This window comes from Pteropus alecto, unplaced genomic scaffold (genome assembly GCF_000325575.1).
Source record: "Pteropus alecto unplaced genomic scaffold, ASM32557v1 scaffold88, whole genome shotgun sequence".
NCBI classification, from domain to species: domain Eukaryota; kingdom Metazoa; phylum Chordata; class Mammalia; order Chiroptera; family Pteropodidae; genus Pteropus; species Pteropus alecto.
The window spans coordinates 19,910,175-19,934,009 of record NW_006494611.1 but is presented as its reverse complement, the minus strand read 5'-3'; the positions used below and the strand labels follow the sequence as shown (position 1 = coordinate 19,934,009).

General features: G+C 32.3%; 1 protein-coding gene and 1 pseudogene across 2 annotated transcripts in view; both read right to left on the bottom strand.

Moving 5' to 3' along the window:
• PRKG1 (protein kinase cGMP-dependent 1) overlaps nucleotides 1-23,835 on the bottom strand; it is a 1,107,428-nt gene that overhangs the window by 101,271 nt on the left and 982,322 nt on the right. For both annotated transcript variants that reach the window (XM_006925986.1, XM_006925985.1), the window contains exon 9: nucleotides 6,926-7,000. In XM_006925986.1, coding sequence (XP_006926048.1) covers nucleotides 6,926-7,000 — 75 coding nt within the window. The remainder of the gene's footprint in view (nucleotides 1-6,925; nucleotides 7,001-23,835) is intronic.
• On the bottom strand, nucleotides 19,713-19,831 carry LOC112474179 (annotated as a pseudogene).

Here is a 23,835-nt window from a genome sequence, read left to right as displayed (position 1 = left end):
AAAGTGTTTACGAGACTTCATTATTTAGCAGCCATAAGTCACAGTCAACGCTGGTGCTTCTGTTTTTGTGTATCATTCTTTTCTCATGCACTGACGATATGGCCCCACTTTCCATTCTGGCCTTATTTCTGGCTACGCACTATAGTTTTATCTTTCTTGCTTACTTTTAATTTTTCTTTCAGTATGATGTGACTCTATTATGAAAGTCCTTTTTTGGGGTGATGAGGCAGAGAATAAGTAAATATGGTGACACATAGTGAGAAGAGTGTACAGGAAAAAATGGTGATTTCAAGATGGGTCTTTAAGTCTTTGGCCAATGTGTTCCTCCTTACTTAGTGTCTCTCTTTTATTTTTGTGCCCAGAGGGAGGCTCATGTGATCTCTGGAGGAAATAAGCTTATGTACAAATTTATGCTATGTTAGGAAAAAATTTAATTTCTCTTAGGAAAATTTTTAATTCCTTAGAGAGAACAATATTTAAACCTCAAGGAATATTACCTAACGTAAGACAGAAAAGCCAAAACCTTAACTAAGAAATCACATCACAAAGTGGTATAAACCTTGCCTGTAGAGATAGATGATCTGACTTTGTCTTCAAAGAGGTCTGCCTTTGCCTATGAAAATTAAAAAGATCTGAGACTCAATTGCCTAGTCTCAAACTCTCTTAGTCTTATACTCTCTCCTTCTTTCGATATTGAAGATCCATAATCTTCCATTTGCATTCTTGACTATTTTGCTTGAAATTTCTTATAACTCTGTATAAGCTCATTGACTCTTATTTCTTCAAATTAGATTCATTTTTAGTCCGTGTTAGGGTACTCAAGGCCTATCACTTCATCCTAAAATGAAAATGAACCAGTAGTTTAATAAATCCAGTTGGCATCTGTTAATTAACACACTAGTACTCTCGATAACATACAATATCATTGCTTTCTTTACTATTCTTGAAATGCACAGTTTTTGTCTTCTGTGATGTACCTGGGTTTTCTTTTACCTCTTCTCTCTCCTTTTCTGTGTGTGTGTGTGTGTGTGTGTGTGTGTGTGTGTGTGAGAGAGAGAGAGAGAGAGAGAGAGAGAGAGAGAGAGATCTTTTCCTATCCAATTTTTAAAATTCTTTAAGAATCAATCCTCAGTGCTGTGTTCCTCTCATTCTCTACTTTCTATTTCATCCACATCTTTAACTGCCATCTATCATCTAAATTTTCATTATTCTTAAATGAATACCAACCTCTTCTGTGAAATCCAGACCTGCCTAACCCTGTCTCAAAGGCACTTCTTATTTAACCTGAGCAAAAATCAATTCATTACCACCCCACTTTTGAAAACTGTCAACCATACAATCTCTATTTTAGTGAAAGCCATCACCTCCCTCTGATTTCTAGACCCTAAATCTTTGCATCATCCTTGACCTTTCTCTCCTTCATTATCAATACCTTTTTCCTTTAGAATACCTGTTGACTTTGCCATCTATTTCTTAAATCCTTTTCTCTACTCACACTGCCCTCATTCTAGTCTGGTCTATCATCAGGTTTTAACAGGTGGTTCTCCCTGCTTTCACTTTCCACTCCTCCAATCACAGAGAAAAGAGTGCTCAATTATAATATAAACCATCTCATTTGCTAGCTTACAAGCCTCAAGAGATTTCCCTAAACCCTTAACATCTATTCGATCTCTGTCTTTTACATTCTAGGTCCCAGCCATATTCGTGCTTCGGTTCCTTTTAATGTAGAAACCTTGGGGGCTTTACACATGCTGTCTCTGTTTAGAATGCTCTCCACACTTCCTTGCCCAGTTAATACCAACTAATTCTTGCCTAGCTAGTACCAGCTAATTCTTCAAAATTCAGCTCAAATCTAGTTAGCCTTCCCAGAATGACTAACGTGTGTCTCTTTCCTTCTGTACCATATGCACCATGAAGGCAAAGGGCATATCTATTTTAAACTCCATTATATGTAGCATTTTGTAGGCACACAGAAAATATTTCTTGGATAAATGAATACATACACAAAATGAATGAACTTGGGTAAGGCTGGTACATGAGGAGCTACAGAGTCACTGTGGGGAGGCTTTGAATCGATACAACAAGTGATATTAGTGATTTAAAAATATGACTACATTCATTTGGAGGTTTACATAGATTTTGTCTTGAGAAAGAGTTCCGCATGGAGAATAATACTGAGAACCACCGACTTTGGTCATAAATAAATATACTGACAAATCTATATTCATGTAGCTGTCAGAGCTGCTCCACTAGAGGGCTTAGATATGGATCCCTTCAGCAATATTCTATACTCATTTTCTATGAGTGTTATGACATAAAACAGTTTGAAAGTGCTTTTAGATGGAACCAATTTGAAGGGACTTTTTGTTGTTTTGTGCTCTTTTTTCTCTTTCTTTTTACGGAAGTGATTGAGAACTTTAAAAGCACAATGAATTAAATCAACAAGGCTACAACATGAATCAGTCTAAAATACTAGATGTCCATTCATTGTGTTATCAGGCCTTCACCAAAATGACATTAATGAAGTGTAACAGTATTATATAACAGTATTATAAATGTTTATAATATTATGGGTGCTAAATAGAAAAATGCTGATACAAAGTTATAAATGTGCTATAATTTTAAAACACAAAGATAGTTAACAGCAGTTGTTCTTGATTAGTTTAGACTGATTATTTTTCTATATTATTTTTTCACTATATTATTTCTATTGAAGTAAAAATACACATTTTAATAAAAATAGACATCATTATAAATAAAACATTGACTATTGTTTTGTTTTCCCCCTCTGTATGACCATAATCTGATAATATAGCTGTGGCATATGTAAATCACCTTATTAGAAAGCAACTTTCAAATAAAAGATTTTTATGTTTAAGTATAATTAACGAGCTAAGCTGAAGTAAATAAATATATATTGTATGTTTATTCAGAAAAAGAGCTGTTTTGCTTATAACTGCAGAGTAAAGTACTCAGCAATTAAGACATCAATGATAGTATAACTTGAATCCCTCTTCAGGCTACCTAGCCCCCAAAACTGAAAACACTTACTCATAAAGACATATGTACCCCTATGTTTATTTCAGCATTATTCACAATAGCCAGAGAATATAAACAACCTATGTGTCCTTTGACTGATGATGGATAAAGATGTAGTACATATATACAATAGACTACTACTTAACAACTAAAGAAAGATGCCATTTGCAACAACATGAATGGATCTTAAGATTATCATGCTAAACAAAGTAAGTCAGATAGATAAACTTGAGAACCACATGATTTTACTCATATGTAGAATATAAAACAGAAAGCAACAAACAAGCAAAACAAACAAACTCACAGACATAAACAACAATATAGGAGTTACCAGAGGGCAAGGGGGGTTGGGGGGAGGATGAAGAGAGTAAAGGGATTCAAATATATGATGACAGAGGGAGTTTACCTTTGAATTACGAACACACAATAAAACATACAGATGACATACTGTACAATTTTACACCTGAAACATATAACGTTATTAAAAAATTTTACCTCAATATTTTTAATAAAAAATATTATATTTAAGAAATAACTTGTATTTATATATCAGGAATACTTTTAGTGAAGTAAAACATTTACTTTTTCTATTTGATAATTCTGGATGGTTACATTTTTATAAGACAAGGTGTAACTATGGAGATCTCTCTACCCAGTGATATATCACAATAAGTATCATAACATTCCTAGAACTGAATAGTAAAAATAATCATTGAGTTACACATCAGTTCTCCCACTAAACTACAAAATCCTTAATATTAGAAAATAGTTTTCTATTTCATATGTACATTATAAAGCATAATGCCTCACTCATCATAAGTAAATTTCTAAATGTTTATTAAATGAATGAGTACATATTCTTAAAGGAAAAGCAAGTGTATCTTTCATCAGAATATGCTACTTTCTGCTCTAAATAAGGTATAATGATCCTTAGCTGTGATTGGATGTTGTCTCTTCTAATGTTTTATAATTATAACTTCAGATTTAAGAAGGGAAGCCCTAAGTTGATAATTAGCAGCAATCAAGAGAAGCTTAAACATGCCATAAAGGTAGTTTTTGTCAAGAATAATTTTCTTTGTACGAAATATATCTGAGGGCACAAATTCTGCAGTAGAGGCATTTTGAAAGCCATTTCACTGGGACAGTTCTCTCAAGTCAGTCTCCCTGGACCAGATACCGGAGCCAAATCCTTGGTATAGTTTTTCTGAAAGGGATGATCTGTATACTTTGTGAAATCATTCTGCCATTGAAGCCTGATTATGCTAACAGCTTAATTGTTTCTCATAATAGAGTTTCTAAATGTCTCAACGAAATCGATCTTTATAGTCAGTTCTACTTTTTTTTCCTTTTACCCAAATAGGCATAGTCAGTAAGACAATACCATCAAAAATTTTACATGGATAAATAATATCATTTCAGTTGGGTTTTAAGAAATACTAATCTTACCTTTAGTGAATTTTGCAAAATCAAGGGGACCTTGGAAAAAAATAAAGCTTACACAGAGGAGCTAAAGCAACATTACACTTCTAAGTGGTATAGATTTTCTGATCTATATAGAAATTTAGAGGTATTAACAGAATTATACAGAGACTTTGGAGAAATTAAAGCCTTGTACTAATCCCTGCAATAATGGCAAACCTTATAAGTTCCTAAAATACAAAGTGAAGTCACAATGTGTTTAAGAGAAAGAAATTCAATAGAGAGAGACAACAATGCTAACTCAAATAGATGTTTAAACTTGTTAGTTCAACTAAAAGCTTTCCCTGGGGAATAATTCCAATTTACCTTCTCTGAGTAATAGGATATCTAATTTAAAAAGATAATGTCAACTTTAGAAATCTTTAGGTATTAATTATTAGAAAGCTATAAAATACTAACACTGTAAAAAGCATAACAATACCTCTTCTAGCATGTATGTATGTATATACTTATATACATACATATGTATTTATTTACATGGCTATTTTGAAGAATAAAGGTGATATTATCAATCTCTCTAGCATTTGGATCAATGATTTTAGACTTTTTTTCATCAAGTTATTTTCATTTTCTAAATAATTATTACTATTAAGGAATGTGGGTTACACATTCATTTGGATTTAGTGTTAATTGAACAGAAAAATTCAAACTAATTTCACTTTTTAAAATTCAAGAATAAAAATATAAGGGCTAATTTATAATCTTGTCAACTTTATGACTCAAATAACAATATTTTAATCATTTTGATATAGTCATTCCATTGCCCTTCTTTGTTCTTTAATTATAATTAAACTTTTTAACTAAATGTTACTATTTTTATAAAAATAATATTTATAAATAGTATCAGGCTAGGTTTAATTTTATGATATGCTACCAAAGTGACAGTAGTTGCCTACATAAGATTAAAGAATTCTTGCACAGATAAAATATTTTTTACATAATAGATATGCAATCATTTTATCTGTAATTCAAACCATATATCAAATGCATTTGGTTATAGTTCCAATGATTACTTCTACCAGCAATATCATCCACTTTTATATTCCTTTATACTTTAGAAAGTATTTTCACATATTGCCATCAATTATATCACAAAAATACTATTTTGAAGATCAGATAATGAGATTGAGAGGGAGGTGTTAAGTCACGGCCAAAGTCACTTGGTTGAGAATGACAGGGTCAGGAGCAGAACTCCAGGCTTCCAGCTCTTCCTCAGGATCATATTTTTCATACTGACCTATTCTCTGTCAATGTGAAGAACTGTCGCCACAGCTATCCTCTAAATATCTGAATCTGAATTTCGGTGACTTTGTTTTCTTACTATCTTTCATTGAAATATGTAAAAGTGAACCCATAAATGCCCAGCATTCATGAGCTACACACAGTTATCCTTACAAATTTAATAGTACATTGAGACATATATAACTAATTCACAATTGCTTTCCCATAGCTGATCAATTTTAAGTCTGTGATTGGCCTCAATATTGGATAGAGGAAACAGAAGTTATACAAAAACTTTAATTAGTGAATCCAAATTTAACAGGGAAATAGAAATCAAAGAATACTTTAGTTCGAAAGACCTTTGACTTTTTCTATTACCAGACCAAATTTTTAATCTTCATAGATCCTCAAGGTAAATATACAAATATACGATATATGTGTGTATATATGAATGTATGTGTGTATTTTGCTTGTAGGTTAGTATAAAACCAACCAATCAATCCTACCCCTGAAATATCTGTTTACTGATAAATTTTGTTGATTAAATCCTTCAAATATCCTTTATGGTACCAAACACTAAATTATTTTTACTTGAACTACTTCATTGTGGAAAGGAGAGGATTATACAGATTAAAATTTTTAATAAGTAACCTAAAAATTTTGCAGAATAAGCTAATCTCAAATTACTTCAAAACTTTGTCAAAAAATTAAGCTTTGTTTTAGTAGAGAAATTTGTATTGTTATATAAAAATGATAATTAATGAGATATGTACTATCTCATAGCATTCTGATAACTTAGTGTCATTAGTTCAATATAAAGCAATGACATAGCCACATGGGGAAATATTTCCGGTCTTATTATTTTCCATACAATTTTACAGACAACTATTGAACACAACCACCATTTTATTAAGTATTTTTAGTGGGGGAAATAATGTCTTTACATTCAATTGTTTATATTGGGTTTTAAACTGACCATTTTCCTTGTTGAGATAATTGTCTATACAAAAGTAAAGAAACTATGTAAAATTACTTTGAATAGTTTGTTTCTTTTTCCTCCTAAGTAATTAGTTTCTTCCCATCAGAGTGTTGGGCTTTGTTAAGTCCAACAAAATATTTGATCATATTTCTATTTAAAATCAATTTTTAAAACAAGATTAAGGCCAAAGGAAAAAATGTCACTTACTTTGCTTTAGCTTCTGCATCCTCATATGCTTTATTAGAAACATCATCCAATCCTCCAATCAAATGCTTGAAAGAGCTGTTATAGAAAAAAAAAAAAACACACACACAATGAATAAGATAAATGCTCTACAAAGTTCTAACAATGAAAGCCTAGTCAATGATGTATTGAAACAATCTAAAAGGATCTAAATAAAAATGAATTTGAACACTTAATTTAGATATATTATTAAGAAACATATTGGGCAATGATATAAACTCTGTGAGAGCAGGAACTGCAATAATGTTCATTCTGCAGTTCCTGTCACTTAAAACTCTATCTGACAAAAGCAGGTATTCAAAGAATTGGGTGGAATCAAGTCTGTAGCACACTAATTGATACCTATCACATAGCTAATGAGTTGATTATAATACTGAAATAATAAGATCTACTAATTATCGAATGCCTACTTATGCCAGTTACTATTCTTTTAATTCTCATGATCATATATTAATTCCATTATCAGACAAACTATAAAAGATAAGCATCATTGACTCCACTTAACAAAATAGTAAAATAATCTTCAAAGGCAAAAAAAAGAAGAAAACAATTAATAGGAGAGAATTATAAAAATATCTACTCATTTTGAAGGAGTGAAGAAACTGACTTTAGCATAAACCAGAAAGAGTAATGTAACTACTTAAACCCAATTTATTCAATATCCTACAATGTATCTTGAACTGTGTTCGGACCTACTTTATATAGTGAAGTCTCAAGTATTATATATCTATAAAATATTATAGAGTCAGGACAAAATAAACATACACACAATCTTGAAAATTACAGAATGCAACCAGATATAGTAACTCTTATGTATACTCCATTACAAAAACTACTGAACCAGAATGAAGAAACAAAGGAAAGTCTATGTTCAAAAGTTCAAATGTTCCCATAAAAATCACAGCCCTCATTTACATGTTTTTAATATGCCTGGCATTGTTCTACCTACTTTACATGTAGTAATAAATACTTAAGTAGTTACAATGATCTTATGTGTTGTATCCATTTTATAGATGAGAATACTAAAAAATGAAAGGTTAAGAAACTGTCCTAAAGTCATATAGCCAAAATATGTGAAAACTGATGTGAAAGGAGGCGATCATTAAAAGCTATATACTGCATCTTCTATCTAGCTCTATGTCTTGAAGATAACTCCCAAATCTCTATCTATACTTGAGATGTGTGTGAATTTTAAAGTACTGAAAGAAATAACATTTTTATATTAAACTATTATCTTAATGATGCAAATGGCTTTGTGTGGTTTTTTTTAAACAACAAAATATACACACTCTGGTCCTGAAGCTTAGTGGGATGCTTGCTGATTTAAATTTAAATGTTGCTTAATCACTTTCACAAACTATTTTTTTTTTTAACCTATAAAGAGAAACTTGACACTGTGCTTAGGGCTTGCTGTAGCGGGTGAAGGGAAAGGTGGTGGGAGGGATGAAATGAGGGAGTAGCTATTTTTCAGGCCCTCAGATAATGATCTCATCTGAGAGGACAGAGTAACTAATGCTGAGTGAAATACACCAGGTATAATCTTTTTAATGTATTGTATTCTATCTGCTAGTATTTTGTTTAGGAGTTTTGCATCTGTATTCATCAGAGATAGTGGTCTGTAATTATCCTTTTCTATGTTATACTTTACAGGTTTTAGCATCAGGGTAATGTTGACCTCATAAAGTGAGTTAGGAAGCATTGCCTCTTCTTCAATTTTTGAGAGTTTGAGAAGGACAGGTATCCTCAACTTCTCTACCTATTAGGAAAATGCAAATCAAAACCACAATGAGATACCACCTCACACCTGTAAGAATGGCTATCATCAGCAAGGCAAGTAATTATTGGAGAGGCTGTGGGGGAAAAAGAACCCTCATACACTGCTGGTGGGAATGTCAATCACTACAGACATTATGGAAAACAGTATGGAGGTTCCTCAAAAAATTGAGAATAGAATTATCATATGACCCAGAAATCCCTTTTCTGGATATCTATCCAAAAAATTTGAAAACATTTATCCGTAATGATATATGCAACAGTTTAGTAGTTAACCAGAGGGAAGGAGGAGAGTGGGAAGGTAGACAGCGATATAGGGTATCAAATATATGGTGACAGAAGGAAATTTAACTTTGGGAGGTAAACACACATGCAATATACAGATGATATATTGAATTGTACAGTTGATACACAGACACCAATACAAACACTCACACACATATATATACAGATGAAGAGGGTGTGGTAACTATGGATAAAAACACATATCTGTACTCTAAATTACAGATTAAATGTATGGAATTTCTATTAAAAAATACAGGACTATATTCTTGGCTTTGGAATTGGAACTACATGTCATTTGTAAAAATCTTTATTTAGAAAGCAATCATGGCCAAATAACTTTTTTTGAAACATGAAACAAGCACGTCCTGCTAGTATTCTAAGTCTCCTCAAACAATAAGTCAACCATTACACTATACTAGAAATTTAGGAAAATGTGGGATTTTCAAGCAATATTGCTATGTTCCAAACGACTGCCTCTGTCTGTGTATCCCTGCACTGATCAGTGAATAATTTAAGACATCTTGATAAACATAATTGATGGCATTACAGAATTTATTGCTCCTGGTGCAAGTATGAACTAATTAGTGTTTCATTTTTCCCTCTCCCAAATACTCTGTAAGAACACCTGCCATCTGTGTGGACTCTCATCAAACAGACATTTCGAGAAGTATTACTATAAGTATTAGATGCCTTTTAAATATTTACTCAGGTCCTATGACATTTCCTAAATATTACAGGAGAAGACATTTGTTGTTCTATTTGGAAAGAGATTATACTGAAACGTTTTGAAAACTTTAACAACTGAATGAACAGAAACTATAAGATATTATTTATCAGTTATAGCAAATATAGGAGACTCTTGGAAAATCATTACATTCTTTTTTAAAACAAATGCACTATTCATGAATGAGTTACATTGTAGCATTGTAAAATAAAATAGCCAGTTCCACATATACTCCAGACATAATTTCAGAATAAATGAAGAGGGCATTAATGAGCGAGAGTTTAATACAGAAAATTTCAACAGCAAACCTTATTGCATGCACCCTAAGTATGAGGCACTTTCTTATTACTTTTCTTGGGGCTGTGAAATTCAATTTTAACAAATCTTAACATAATTTTTTTAAAGAGGTGGGTAAAATGTTATTAGTTCAGTATAGAGAGGTATAGTTGAGTATAGAGAGCAAATGGAAAATCTCCTTTATGTTTAATACTGGTAGTTTAAATGTACTTGCAAAGGAGGGGTAGAAGAGAAAGAAAAGAGGAAGAAATGATGAGGGACGAGAGAAAGGATGAATGGAAAAGCAGAAGAGGAAGAGAATCAAGAAGAAAGGAAAGAAGAAAGGACAGAAGGGAAGGAGGGAGGGAAAAGGGATGAGAAATGATGACCCTTTCACATCAAAAATGTTATTTATAAAAATATGTATTAAGAAATAACAGTTAAAAGGCTTTGAGTATTATTCTAGGAAATTTTTGTGTTTTAGATTATAGTGACATTAACTCAGCGGGTAATAATTTCAGTTACTAAAATGTTTTCATTATTAAGCCAAAACATCCTTCTGAAGGGAGCTGATTACTCAGTGGTATGTCTAAAAAGTGTATAATTTTGTTCTTCAGTTGTGATATGATGAAACTTCATCTAGAGAGAAACGAGTAATTATTTATTAGAAAGGCAGTCTAAATATCAGAAATTAGCATTATCATGCTGCTAAAACATAACAGCATTGATATTTCACTTTACAATTTAAGAAGCACTTTTTATATTCACATAGCATGTACGTACTCAATAACATATATTAGTCGATTTAGTCCCCAAGATTACCTGTCCCCTATTCCACACTACTGTTGAGGAATCTTGTATAAAACATTTAAAATAGAATCTTTGAAATTCAAAATAAGGTTTGAGAAAAATCTTAAAACATATTTATAACAGGTTTTTCTTGATTACATCCTTAAAAATATGGTAATCTATCCTTAACAGTTAAAGATTACAAGTCAAAATGAGTCAAGTAAAATCTGAAACCAGAAATTATCACAAATACTTCAATTGTGCTAAGTAAAATGTTTGTCAAGCATTATCTGAACACTTGATAAAGCTCTTTTAATTTGACAAGCATATATGATTACAGACCATTAGACTTCCTTAAACTGAATCTTGGCTAACTCCTTTAATATATATATTTATTAAAAGAAAATAGAAAATTAATGTCCAGAATTTGTTGGGATACTTGTTACCTAGCTAAATCCCAGATTTTAGAGTTATCCATTATTTTGGTATTTTTAATTAAGAAAATCTGTTTGTTCACTTTGTGGCTTTAGGTAAAGGCTCTTGTGTTTGTTATTTTTTGTTTGCTTGTTTTATTCATAACCAGTACAGCTATAATTACTAGTAGTTTATACTATCAAGTACCAAATCAATATATTTTTCTTCAGAGGGAAAATGAGCCCCAATTACAATAAAACCAACCAATATCCATATTCTTTCAATTATTCACCCATCCATCCATCCAGATATACACATGTATTTATGCGATGCTTACTGTCTGTAAGGAATGATTCAAGCTACTGTGGATAATGCAAGGAGAATAAAATATACCCTTAAGGAATTCATAGCCTTATATTAGAGATAAAAAAAATAATTATAATACAAGGTGGGAGGTGAACAATGGTTAGATGTTTACCCGAAGGAAGGCTTTAATGTCTACCAAAATTATATATGTTAGCAATTTCAGAGAAAGCAATGACACTTTTATGAGCAAGTAGTTTTCTTATTGGTGTTTTTCTTTTTGCACATATGTTTATATTTGCAAGAGAATATTATACACGCCTAACTGTTAGACATTTGTTTGTCTCTGCCTTTCCTTTGTAACAATATTTCTGCATCATGGAAATCATTTATTAGGAAAAATTGGCTAAAATAACACACAAACCACTTCCTGATTATAATTATATACTTTAAAAGGACCACAATTTTAAAATAATGACCCTAATTGTCTTAGTGACCAAAGAAATAAAAAGTTAAGAATTGATTTCAGAAACTCTCACATTTTCTCTGTTACTTTTCAGGAACAAAAATAGGTAGAGTGTTAACCAAGTTTTCATGTCTAATATGTCTATATGGTTTGTCTTCTCCAGGGTAGAGCCTTGTGGAGTTGACTAGGCTTATCATATTAGTCAAATTGCATGGTCTAGTTTTGAATTTCTTATTTGTATTTTATCTGATCCCAGTGGTAATATATTCAAATTTTGGAAGGCACTAAAACACTCCAAGAAATAAAAAGATTACTTGTATTTTACAGCCCAGACATAAACATTAATATTTTGGCACATATTCTAGTAGAAATTTTGTAATGTTTTTTCAAAGTTGGAACCATATTGTTTTAGTACTTATTTGACTTTAGGCTATGTTTGTGTTTATATAATAACCAACTTAATGATTAAATGAAAAAAAAATTCAGTGTTGAACGTGCTTGATTATGTAGAAACATCCTATATGGATTAGCTAAATTTCTCAATCTTATTTATTTGCTTATCTAATAATTTTACTGTTGAAGCATTTATAATATTTCTGGCTTAAGGTTTTATTTTTGACTCTTTTTGACTTTTAATCTTTAACTGTTAAGAATATGTTATATCTTAATAAAAATTTAATATTTGAGATTTTTTCCCAAACTATTTTGGATTTGTAAATATTTATCTTAAATAGTTAGACACAAAATTTTTATACATAATTCACCCTACCTGACCATGATTAAATTCAAGAATCTTTTGTAGCTAGTGCTACTCAAAATACGATTCGTAAATTGTTACTGGTCTGTGCAGATATTAAATAGAAAAGTTTAGAAACTTTTACAGCAATTTGACATTGCTGAGATATCCAAGGGCAAGATCAGTGGACTCATATTTTTTATCAAGGTATAGACCTGTTATTGTCAAACTTGTGAGGTGAGAAACCTTGGTACAAACTGCATACCAGTCACACATAGGAGGGTAATGTTAAATATGTGATATTTTAAGATTGGCTTGCTGATTGTAAGCCAAAGTATACAAAATCCAGGATCTATTTCTCTTATTAAAAAATAAGTTAAATTTAGCATAACTTTATAAGATAAATAGAACTAGCTATAATTTAGTGAATGATTAATGAAAATAGAACATCACTTGTTCCATTCAGGGTAAAAAAAAAAAAAATGAATATCCTGAGTATGTTACAATTGCTTTAAAAATTACTTTTTTTATTTATGACAAGGCATCTCTTTGATTGTGGTTTCTCAGAGATTAAATAAATCATAAAACAGTTTAGATACACATTATTCCCTGCAAATAGCATTTCCATCAACCCAACCTAAATCAGAAAAGTTAACAGGCAAGAAATAAGCACATTTGGCACAGTAATAATATTGACATACACAAAGTTTTTTTTTAAAGTGTACCTATTGCTGTTAGGACAGAGAATTGCTAATTCACTCAAATTTTGCTTTTGTTATGACTGCAAAACAAGTGTAAAAGCCATTCTCTTTTTTTATTGCTTATACAAATACTTTCAGTGACAATATGATCAATTTTTATAATTCTTTTTATGCAGTGTATGTTTGTTCTGATGTTTATTGACATATAATTTTGTGCATGTTCAATCTAATATTTTTAAAAGCAAGCATAAATTTTTATGCCTTTCTTCATCTTATTTTCTAGTAATCCATTTGTATTTTATTTCATGAAAGCATTTATCTATGATAGGTTGGAAATTAAAACAAAATAAAACTGGTCCTGAGCACAAATCCTTAGAGAAGCACTTGTTGTAGACAGCTCACCTCTCTCTCACCCTCTCTTGTATATAGGTCCCTTCCTGAATCCCACCTGACACCTTGTGGTTGCTTTTTCAGTGCACTTATCGCAGAGTTCTAAAACTGGTAGGTTTTCAGTCAGTCTCCACTAGACACTGAACTCTTTGAAGTCCAGGTTTTTCTGAGCATGCTTTTCTAATGCTGGTGAAGTCTCTGCACAGAGGATACTGTCAATAAGTACTTATTGAATAAATTAATGGAGTAGCAATTACTATAATACCTAAAAGTATCCTTAGTCCTGGAATTTAATTATCCTATATTTAATATAGCTTTTTTCCAAAAATACAGAAATACATTAAATTTTGTATATATTTTTATTTAGAGGGAAGTTAAAAGAATAAATGACATATTAAAGAATTTATAGCTATAGATAATAAATATTAATATATGAACAAAACTGTAATATAAAATATTTATTAAAAAGTGTAGTTACATAAAGAATAGAGTATATGGCAGAATCACAGATAAAAATCATTGCATAAGTCAAATTCATCATCCTGTATGTGTCTAAGCACTCTACCATAAATGGGTAGTAAAGAAAATCAAAACAAACACATAATCTGAGCATCTGCTGGTTTACTTCAGGTAATGGAAAAAGAGGCCTGGGAATTGTGGGAGGTGGAAGGGCTTCCCTGGATAATGAAGTCTTCTCTCCAACAGCCTTTATGGTGACACTAATATGGGAAGGTTGGGGTCTCATAGCATTTCTTAGCCTCTGCACAGTAAGGTTTTCCAGAAGAAAACATCTTTCTTATTTCTGCAAGAAGTTATTCCAGATCAGGAGTCAGCAAACTTCTGCCTATGTGCCAAATCTGACCCATGCCTGTTTTTGTAAATAAAGTTTTATGGAAAACAGCTACATTTACTCTATATATCGGCCGTGGCTGCTTTCACATATAACAGCAGAGTTGACTAGTTGTAACAGAGACAGTAGGGCCTGCAAAGATGAAAATATTTACTACTTGCCACTTTACAGAAAATGGTTGCAGATGCCTATTCTAGATTGTTCTCTTCCTTTTGTCCTTCCACTCTTAGATATAATCCAACACTAAATCCTGTAATTCTACCTACAATAATCGGAAATGAATCACCTTTTCTCTCTTCTCCTTTAGTCCCAGCCACTATCCTCTCTTTTGGGAATTCTATAATTGCCTTTTCTTTTACTACCACTCTTGTCCTTACGCAATAGGCAAGTTAATCTATAAAAACATAAATCAAATCACATCACCCCTCTACAAACTCTCTGACTGATTTTTCCTACTACTCTCACTCTGACCTTAGAGTATATCAAGCTTACATCTGCCTCGGAGGACTTCGTCCTCTGTTTAGAACATTCTTTCTCTAACTTTTTACATGATTTTTTCTTAATGGCATTTAGGCTTCAGCTCAACTGTGTTATTATTTATTAAACTGAAAAAAATTTATTGGGGTGACATTGGTTAATAATATAATATAGTGTACAATTCAATAATACGTAATCTGTATATTACACTATGTGTTTGCCACCCAAAGTCAAATCTCCTTCTGTCGCCATATACTTGACCCCTTTTCTTTTCTACCTCCTCCCATCCCCCTTTTACTCTGGTAACCACCATACTGTTGTCTGTATCTATGAGTTTTTTTGTCTTGTTCATTTGTTGCTTTCAGTTTAATATTCCCTATAAGAGTGAAACTATCTGGTTCCCAACTTTTTCTGACTTATTTCACTTAGCATGACATTCTCGGGATCCATCCATGTTGTCTCAAGTGGCAATATTTCATCTCTTCTTATGGCTGAGTAATATTCCATGGTATATATGTACATTTTCTTTATTCAATCATCTATGAAAGACACTTCATTTATTTCCACATCTTGACCACCTGAATAATGCTATGATGAACATCAGGGTACATATATCTGTATGAATAAATGTTCTCAAAATTTTTGTGTAGATACCCAGAAGAGGGATTGCTGGGTCATTATGGTAATTCTACTCTTAATTTTTTGAGAAACCTCCATACTATTTTCCATAGTGGCTGTACCAATTTATATTCCCACCACAGTGTATAAGGGTTCCTTCTTCCCCACAACCTCTCCAACACTTGTTATTACTTGTCTTGTTGATGATAGCCATGAGGTGGTTTTGATTTGCATTTTCCTAATAGCTAGTGATATTGAGCATCTTTTCATATATCTATTGGCTGTTTGTATGTCTTCTTGGGAGAACTGTCTGTTGAGGTTCTCTGATCATTTTTTAATTTGATTGTTTGTTTTCTGTTGTCGAGTGGTATGAGATCTTTGAATATTTTGAATATTAACTCCTTATTGGAGGTGTTTGCAAATATCTTCTCCCATTTGGTCAGTTGCCTTTTTGTTTTGTTGGTTTCTTTTGCTGTGCAGAATCTTTAGTTTGATATAATCCTACTCATTTATTTTTGCTTTTAATTCCTTTACCTTTGAGGTGAAACTCATAAAATCCTCCCTAAAATTAAGGTCCACAAGTATAGTGCCTATGTTTTCTTCTCTGCATTTTACTATTTCAGGTCTTATATTTAGGTCTTTGATCCATTTTGAGGTAATTTTTGTACATGGTGACAAATAGTATAGTTTCATTCTTTCACATGTGGTTTTTTGACAAAGGAGCTAAAAACACAAAATGGAAAAAAGAAAGCCTCTTCAATAAATGAGAAAATTGGAAAGTGTGTCTTCTTGAGAAGACACTGCAAGCCTCTACCCTAAACCCTCACTACTGTTATTCTGTCAATTTAATGCATTTTATTTTCATCTCAGCACTTATCACTTGCTAAAAACAAGTTTTTTGTTTGTTTGTTTAAATCCTTGTCATCTTTCCTACACTAGAATTTACTTTCACAAGATCAGGGACCTAGTCCATCTTATTACTCAATTACTCTTTGGGAACTAGAATATAGCCTTGTATATAACAAATTTGAAATGAATTAATTCATTGTGCATGACAAAAAGACAGGCAAACACTTAAGTTTTTTTAAGAAAACTTTTATTTAAAATTCAAGGATATGAGTTAAAAGTCCTATGTGCCTCTTTAAGAATCCACCTATGTAAATGATGAGCTTTTAGGACAAAAGTTTAGTTATAATGAACTCTTTATCTAAACTTTGGGTTGTAATTAAGACATACATTGGTATAAATATGCATGAAGTTATGTGAAACACTTAGCAATGTATCATCAAATTATATATAGGACATTAAATGGTATAATGATTTTAGACTATAAAGGAATTTATGTCCATGAATCCCAATTGCAATTAAAGTGAAAGAAAGGATCTAAAAATGTAGCATAACTTTCATTTTCAATTAAAAGCAGAAGAAATTAGAATCAAATCTCCTGTGATAGTTTAGCCTTTTAGGTTGTAGAGGGAAATATGTTTCTAAGCATAGATTGCCCTAATATGACAAATTTATATTTCATTTTTCTTAAGGGAAAAAACCTCTCAACTATACTTAAATCAGACAATCCATGCACTAGAAGATTTTGTGTGGCTGACCAGTTATTTAAAGTGTTAGAAATTCTCTTTACCTTGACTAAATCAAAAACATACTCATGAAAGCAGGCATTATGCATTATTCTTTGTCACTGATTTTATGGGCCAAAATATCACTGTTTTGACATGAAAGTCAATGATGTGAGATATATATATATATACATACATATATATATATATCCAATTAATAGCATTAAAATAATCCATTTACCCCATTAGAAAAAAATTATCAATACTAAATTATTTAACTCTTCTCATAATGCAATAGCTTCTCAATTCTAAGACAATTTGAGATCCATTTTCTCAATAAAAATATACAAATGAATGTGCAATTTTTTTCCAGAATTTCCTATTCTCAAAGAAGAATCTATGGTAACATTGGTTATTTAATCTATCAAATATTTTTCAAGTTTATCTACTTAGAAATTATTTAAAATTTATAAATCCATATAATTGATAAAGCTTTTTTCAAAATTGTGTAAAAATAAATAAGCCACATTAAAAAAAAATAATAAAGATCCACAGCTGATATAGTTTAGTTTATGTAGATGTGTCAATTATATCAGATATTAGTTAAAACAATTCACTTTTGTAATTGACTATTTAAAAACTACCTCTAGAAAACTTTGGCTAATGAATATGGCATGGCAACATAAAATATTGTGTAAGTTACTGATTTTCTAAGTAAACTGAAGATAAAATGCTAAGAATCCATAAGAAATCTATCTAAAATATCTTTTTAGTGTAGTTATTTATTTATGCCTTGTAACTCTTTGAAACAAAAACAACGTTCATCCCTAACTTTTTTACATTTGATCTGTCACTGGACCTTTTATTCCTGTTCTCATTACATGACTGAAAAGAGAAATAAAATCTTTACAAGAGAAAATTATTAGAAGCTAAGAGATATATTTTTTAATGTGACAAAATGCTTGAGAATCTAGTAATAACAAACTATCAAGCAAAACATGCAAATAATAGCTAGCATGTGTTAGCAATTGTACAAACTATTTTACATGAATCGTCTGTTTTACATATAAAGCAACAGAGGCTAAGACAATTAAGTAACTTACCCAAGGTCACATGGCTAGTGTCAACATTGGGCTTTGAATGGAAACAACCTGACTCTGACTCATATTTTTATTTCCCAATACAAAAAGCTGAAGCCACCTGGTTAATAGCTGGGGCTAGGATTTGGTATCAAATATCTGCTGTCTCTCATATTTTGCTTTATTGATTAATTAAATTCTTTAAGAGAAATACTTTTCATTTTAATAGATCATTATATCTGTAGAAGTTCCAATTAGAAAGTATATCAGTCTACTAGGGCTGCCATAACAAAATGCTACAGACTATGTCACTTAAACAACAGAAATCTAATTTCTCATAGTTCTGGAGGCTGAGAATCCAAGATCAGGGTGTCAGCAGATTTGCTTTCTGGTGAAGCCTTTCTTCTTTACTTACAGATGGCCTTTCCTCTGTGTATACCCTCCTAATGATTCTTTTTCTTATTACAAAACCAGATCTTTGGATTCGGGACCTCCTTTAACCTTGATTACCTTGAAAAGGCCTTATTTCCAAATACAGTCACACTGCGGTTTGCAATTTTGACATATGGAGGTAGGGTTCCTAATTCAGCTCGTAACAGAAAGTTTCATGAAGAAATAGTAATGATAATTTAGAAGATCTGGGCTATTTAAGAAACTTTTCATTAGTAATTTTTGAGAGGTTCACAAAAAGTTAAATTTCGGTATCCATTTCTTTCCCTGAACCTAAAGTGCAGTGACATTTCCATAACATTTCTCTCCTGGAGGAAGCACCCAAACTTCTTTCTAAAGCAAATTCCCTCTTTATTACTCTTGACATAAACTCTTTCATCTCTCTCTTGCTCTATTAATTACAATATTTCTTATTATTTTATTGTCTTCCTTTAGGCTTTCCTTTCCTTTTAGTCTATAAACAGGATGGTCTCTCTAATCCTAAAACAACTATCCTTTGTGACCAAATAGCCAGCAAGCTTGAATAGATTGCATTTTCTAGCTGATATATTCATTTTTAATTTAATTCTTAACCTATTGCAACCTGGCATTCTTTCCTACTTTTATTTCACTCTTATTACTCAGATTTATCACTAATCTGCTGTTAATTCTAGTGGTCTCTCTCTAGGTCCCATCCTCAGTGACCTATTTGAGATCCATGGCCCTGCTGACTACCTTCTTCAGTTTTATTATTATTATTATTATTATTTATTTATTTATTTATTTATTTTTAGGCGAAGAAACCCTTGGTTGACCTCACAGATTGCAAGGACCTTGTCAGTTTACAATCCCTTATTTTTTTATTTTTTATGCCTATAGCACCTGGTTTTACTAGGTGGTCTCCCATCCAAGTACTAAACAGGCCTGACCCTGCTTAGCTTCCGAGATGAGACGGGATCGGGCTTGTTCAGGGTAGCATAGACATAGACTTCTTTGGTTTTAGACAATGAAATAGAAACTTGTGGTACTGCAGTGAACTACTACATTCTTTTCCCTGCTGTTTCACTTTTCTTATTCCCTTCTCCTCCTCTATGCTATTTCTCAGCACAATGCTTCCTGTGCTATCCCTTAAAGATAAAACAGTCGCCCAAATTGTGTCCTTTTCCCACTTTTTCCACTCAATCGATTGGCTTACTTATTTTTCTTGTATTTATCGCTTAGCTATTCAGTGTTGTTTTTTTGTCTGCATTGTCTCATTGAAACTTAACAACTCTGTGAGGAAAGTAGAATTACCCTACTTTACAAAAAGTTTACAGTGAGTTTTCTCAAACTCAGTGCTACTGACATTTTGAACTGAATAATTCTTTGTTGTAGGGCCTGTCCTGTGCAATGCAGGAGATTTAGCATCATTCCTCACACCTATTAGATGCTCTTATAAAACCCAGTTGAGACAATTAAAAAAAAAAAAAGTCTCTAGATATTGTCAAGTTTCCTGGTTGGAAATAAGAGGTAAGAGATAAGGCTTAGAGAGATTATATAACTTGCCTGAGACTAAAAAGCTAGAAAGTGACAGACCTGGGATAGATCCTAGGTAGCCTGATTTTTAGTAGACTCTTGTTCTTACATCTTACACTAATTACACCTTTTTTATGTTCTTCCAGAAAATATCATTTACTCACAAGCCTTCAGTTAGAATCACCAAACCAATGACTTTTGAATGTATATCTAAAGAGAGACAAAAGTATATGTGAAAAAATTCTTCACAAAATAAAAAAATTAAAATGAGCTTCCATGTCCAAGCACATTTAGTAAGGAGATAAAGAGACTCAAATTATACTCGTGAGATGTTTTTATTAACATGGTGAATTACTAATGTAACATGATAATGTGATTAATAGGTTTTGAAAACAGAGAGAATTAGCTTCAAAATTATTCCTCTACTTATTTCATATGTTTTGCAACACAATACTTTGGCCCCCTGGAGCAATGTTTACCTTTAAAATGGAAGACAAAAAGTACTCTTTGAATGTTTACTGAAATAGAAACTATGCATGTAGGTAGATAGGTATCAACTGGCTTTGTGATTGGCACACGTGTTCAACAGATGACACTGAAATTTGCCTATCCATATATCTATCTATACCTATCTATCTCTACATGTGTAAGTATGAATGTGTATGTATATGTATTTATGCTGCCTTTGTATGTGGACAAAGGAAAAAATTTTAGACAGCGTGATCTCACTATTTAAGGAAATATACTCAAGTATTAACAGTAGTTACTGTTGAATGTCAATATATTTACATTTTTCTATGCTTTCCAATTTCTCTAAAAAATTGGAAAACAACAGTTTTTAAAACATCCAATGGGAAGAAATGCAAGCATTGTAAATATAAAAATGTTTCAAGCATTTACAGAAAAAAGACAAATTATATATTCATCAGTGTAAAACAAAACCATCTTTGGAGTTAACAAAACCAAAGGTCTGATTGTAATATTTTAAAGCTGATTAATTGTGAACTCCAACATCAATTTCCATTCATCATCTGATTATAAGGAAAAAAAAGAAAAAAACTCATTTCTAACGGAATATGGACTTTTCTCTGTCTGAATATCTGAATACCACTTAGGCAGTCGGAAATTAACATATCCATAACTAAATTGGCCTACCCACTTTATTTCCCCTAGTCTTGATCTGTTATAACAACCACCAGTCTCCCAAGATAGAAGCACTTTTCTCTCATCTCCCACATTTAATTATTCCTCTAAATCTGTTTTAGAATAATGTTAGATTCTTAAACGCCAGTGAATAACCCTCAGGACTGTGGCTGCAGTCTCAGCAATCTCCCTACTTGAGTTCCTCCCCACTAAACTCAATCTCCTACCCACTTCCTTCAAAATCAAATACAAATTGCAGCAGCGACAGCCCTCTGTTGGTTCCTTATTGCTCGGACAATAAAATCCACATTCTTTTAGTTTGAGATATTAGATTTCTTTATAATCTGTCCCCATCTCTTCTTTTTAATCGTGTCTCCCAGCACTCCACCGGTCTAATCAACTGTTCAGTTCCTTGCCCTATAAATCCTCTGTTTTTGACATTTTTTACTTATTACTGAACAATGGCTTTCCAAAATTCCTTGTCTTTGTGTATGCCCTTCTCTCAGCAGGAGCTGCCCTCACCTTTCCCTCTTTTAATGTAAAATCCCTGCTCAAACTTGACTCACATTATCACTTTGTCTAGCAAGCCCTCTAAGACGCTATAGGCAGAACACCTTCCTCCATCCTCAGTTCTCTCCCAAGCATTTTGTTCATAATGTAACAGTTTCTCATGTTGATTTTTTTATGCATCTGTTTTGACCAGGAGTTACCCCAAGGCAGGCAAAAATACTTTTATTTATTTTTATAGTTCTGGACCTCGGAATAGAATTTGGTTTGGAATCTGTAATGTCAGCTCTAAATTCACCATTTTTGACTGCTCTGTAAAAATGAGATCTGGGCTATTTAAGTAATTTTTCTTTGCCAATTAGCCCTGGAACTTTGCCAGTAGAGAACACTGGCAGACACGATAAGAGTAAAGGGTTTTACTTCCTGCTTCTAGTGTGTTTGCAATGTTCTTGCAGCTTCTCCAGTGTCTGGCTACTTCAGTACATAGAGGCCAGTAATATCAAGCAGCCAGCAGCCTCCCCAGCAGTCATCCCTTCAGGTAGTTTTATACTTCCCTGTGAACAGCTTACCCTGGAACCCTGCAGGGTAGAATTCTTGTGCAAGTTTTACTGGCATAGCAACAAAGCTCTTCACGGCCATTGCAAGCCATGGCTGTGTCCTTCTTAGTTGGGGTGATTTTGTTTCCCTGGGGGACATCTGGTAATGTCTGGAGACAATTCTGGTTGTCATGATGTGGTGTGTTGTTGACAAACAGCAACAACAAAAACAAAACTCTCTGACCCAGAAGGTCAACAGTGCTACGTTTCAGGAATCTTGCTTCATAACAGAGTCTAGCTCTTCGTTCCAGCAGGGCCAGGGTCTGGGGCGGGCAGGCGAGGATCTTCCTTGAGTGCTTTCTCACAGGCCTAGGGTTAGTGACTACTCCTTATATTTGCTATTTCTATATCCTCTAGGGGTCTCTTCTCAGTAGCTAATCCCTTATTACTCCAACTCTTTATTATAATTACTAATTCTTTATAATAAACTTTTCCAGTTCAGATTACCATGTCCTGTCTCTATATTGGACCCAGACCAATACTGCATGACTCAGATTCTTAGTGAGCACTTATTATACTTCCTGGCACTGCTAAAATCTGAGGATGCAGCAGTGAATAAAATAAACATGCTTTCTGTCTTCCTCAAGCTTATAGTTCCTAAGTCAAAATAGTTCAGCAAGTGTAAATGCATGACACAACAAGCAGATGATCGTGTAGTAAAAAGCAACAGGAAGAGCCCCACTTATCATGGAAGGTCAGGAGAGTGACTGAATAAAGTCAGTCATTTTTTTTTTATATATATATATTTTTGAGAAAATAAATTAGCTAAAGTAATAAAATTGTCATTTTAACTAGGGATTCAACTATTTGGCCAGGATGGTAAAGTTTTGACACAGTGAGTTCAGCAGCCATTTGGAGCCATTTGGAACTCAAAGATTTTATCCTCTAATCTTTTTTCTTAGAAGTAGTAGACTTAATTTTGGATTTAATTCAATAAATATATTATAGCTTAATTCAGAAGCCATCAGTTTCTTCTTTTTCAGGTAAACATTTTTGATTATATCATTCTTGCGATTGTTCATTTGCATGATTCTAATCTTCTTGAAGTCAACTGTCTCTTTTTATGTATTTCTATTTATCACAGCACCGATACTAGAGCTTAACACAGTAGATACTCAAGATGTGCTTATTGTATTAATAAATGCATGAGTCTTATATCATGGTAATTTAAATCATAATGTGATTCAGGTGAAAAAGCACCAAACAAATGTCATGAAATCTCTCTGTTGCAT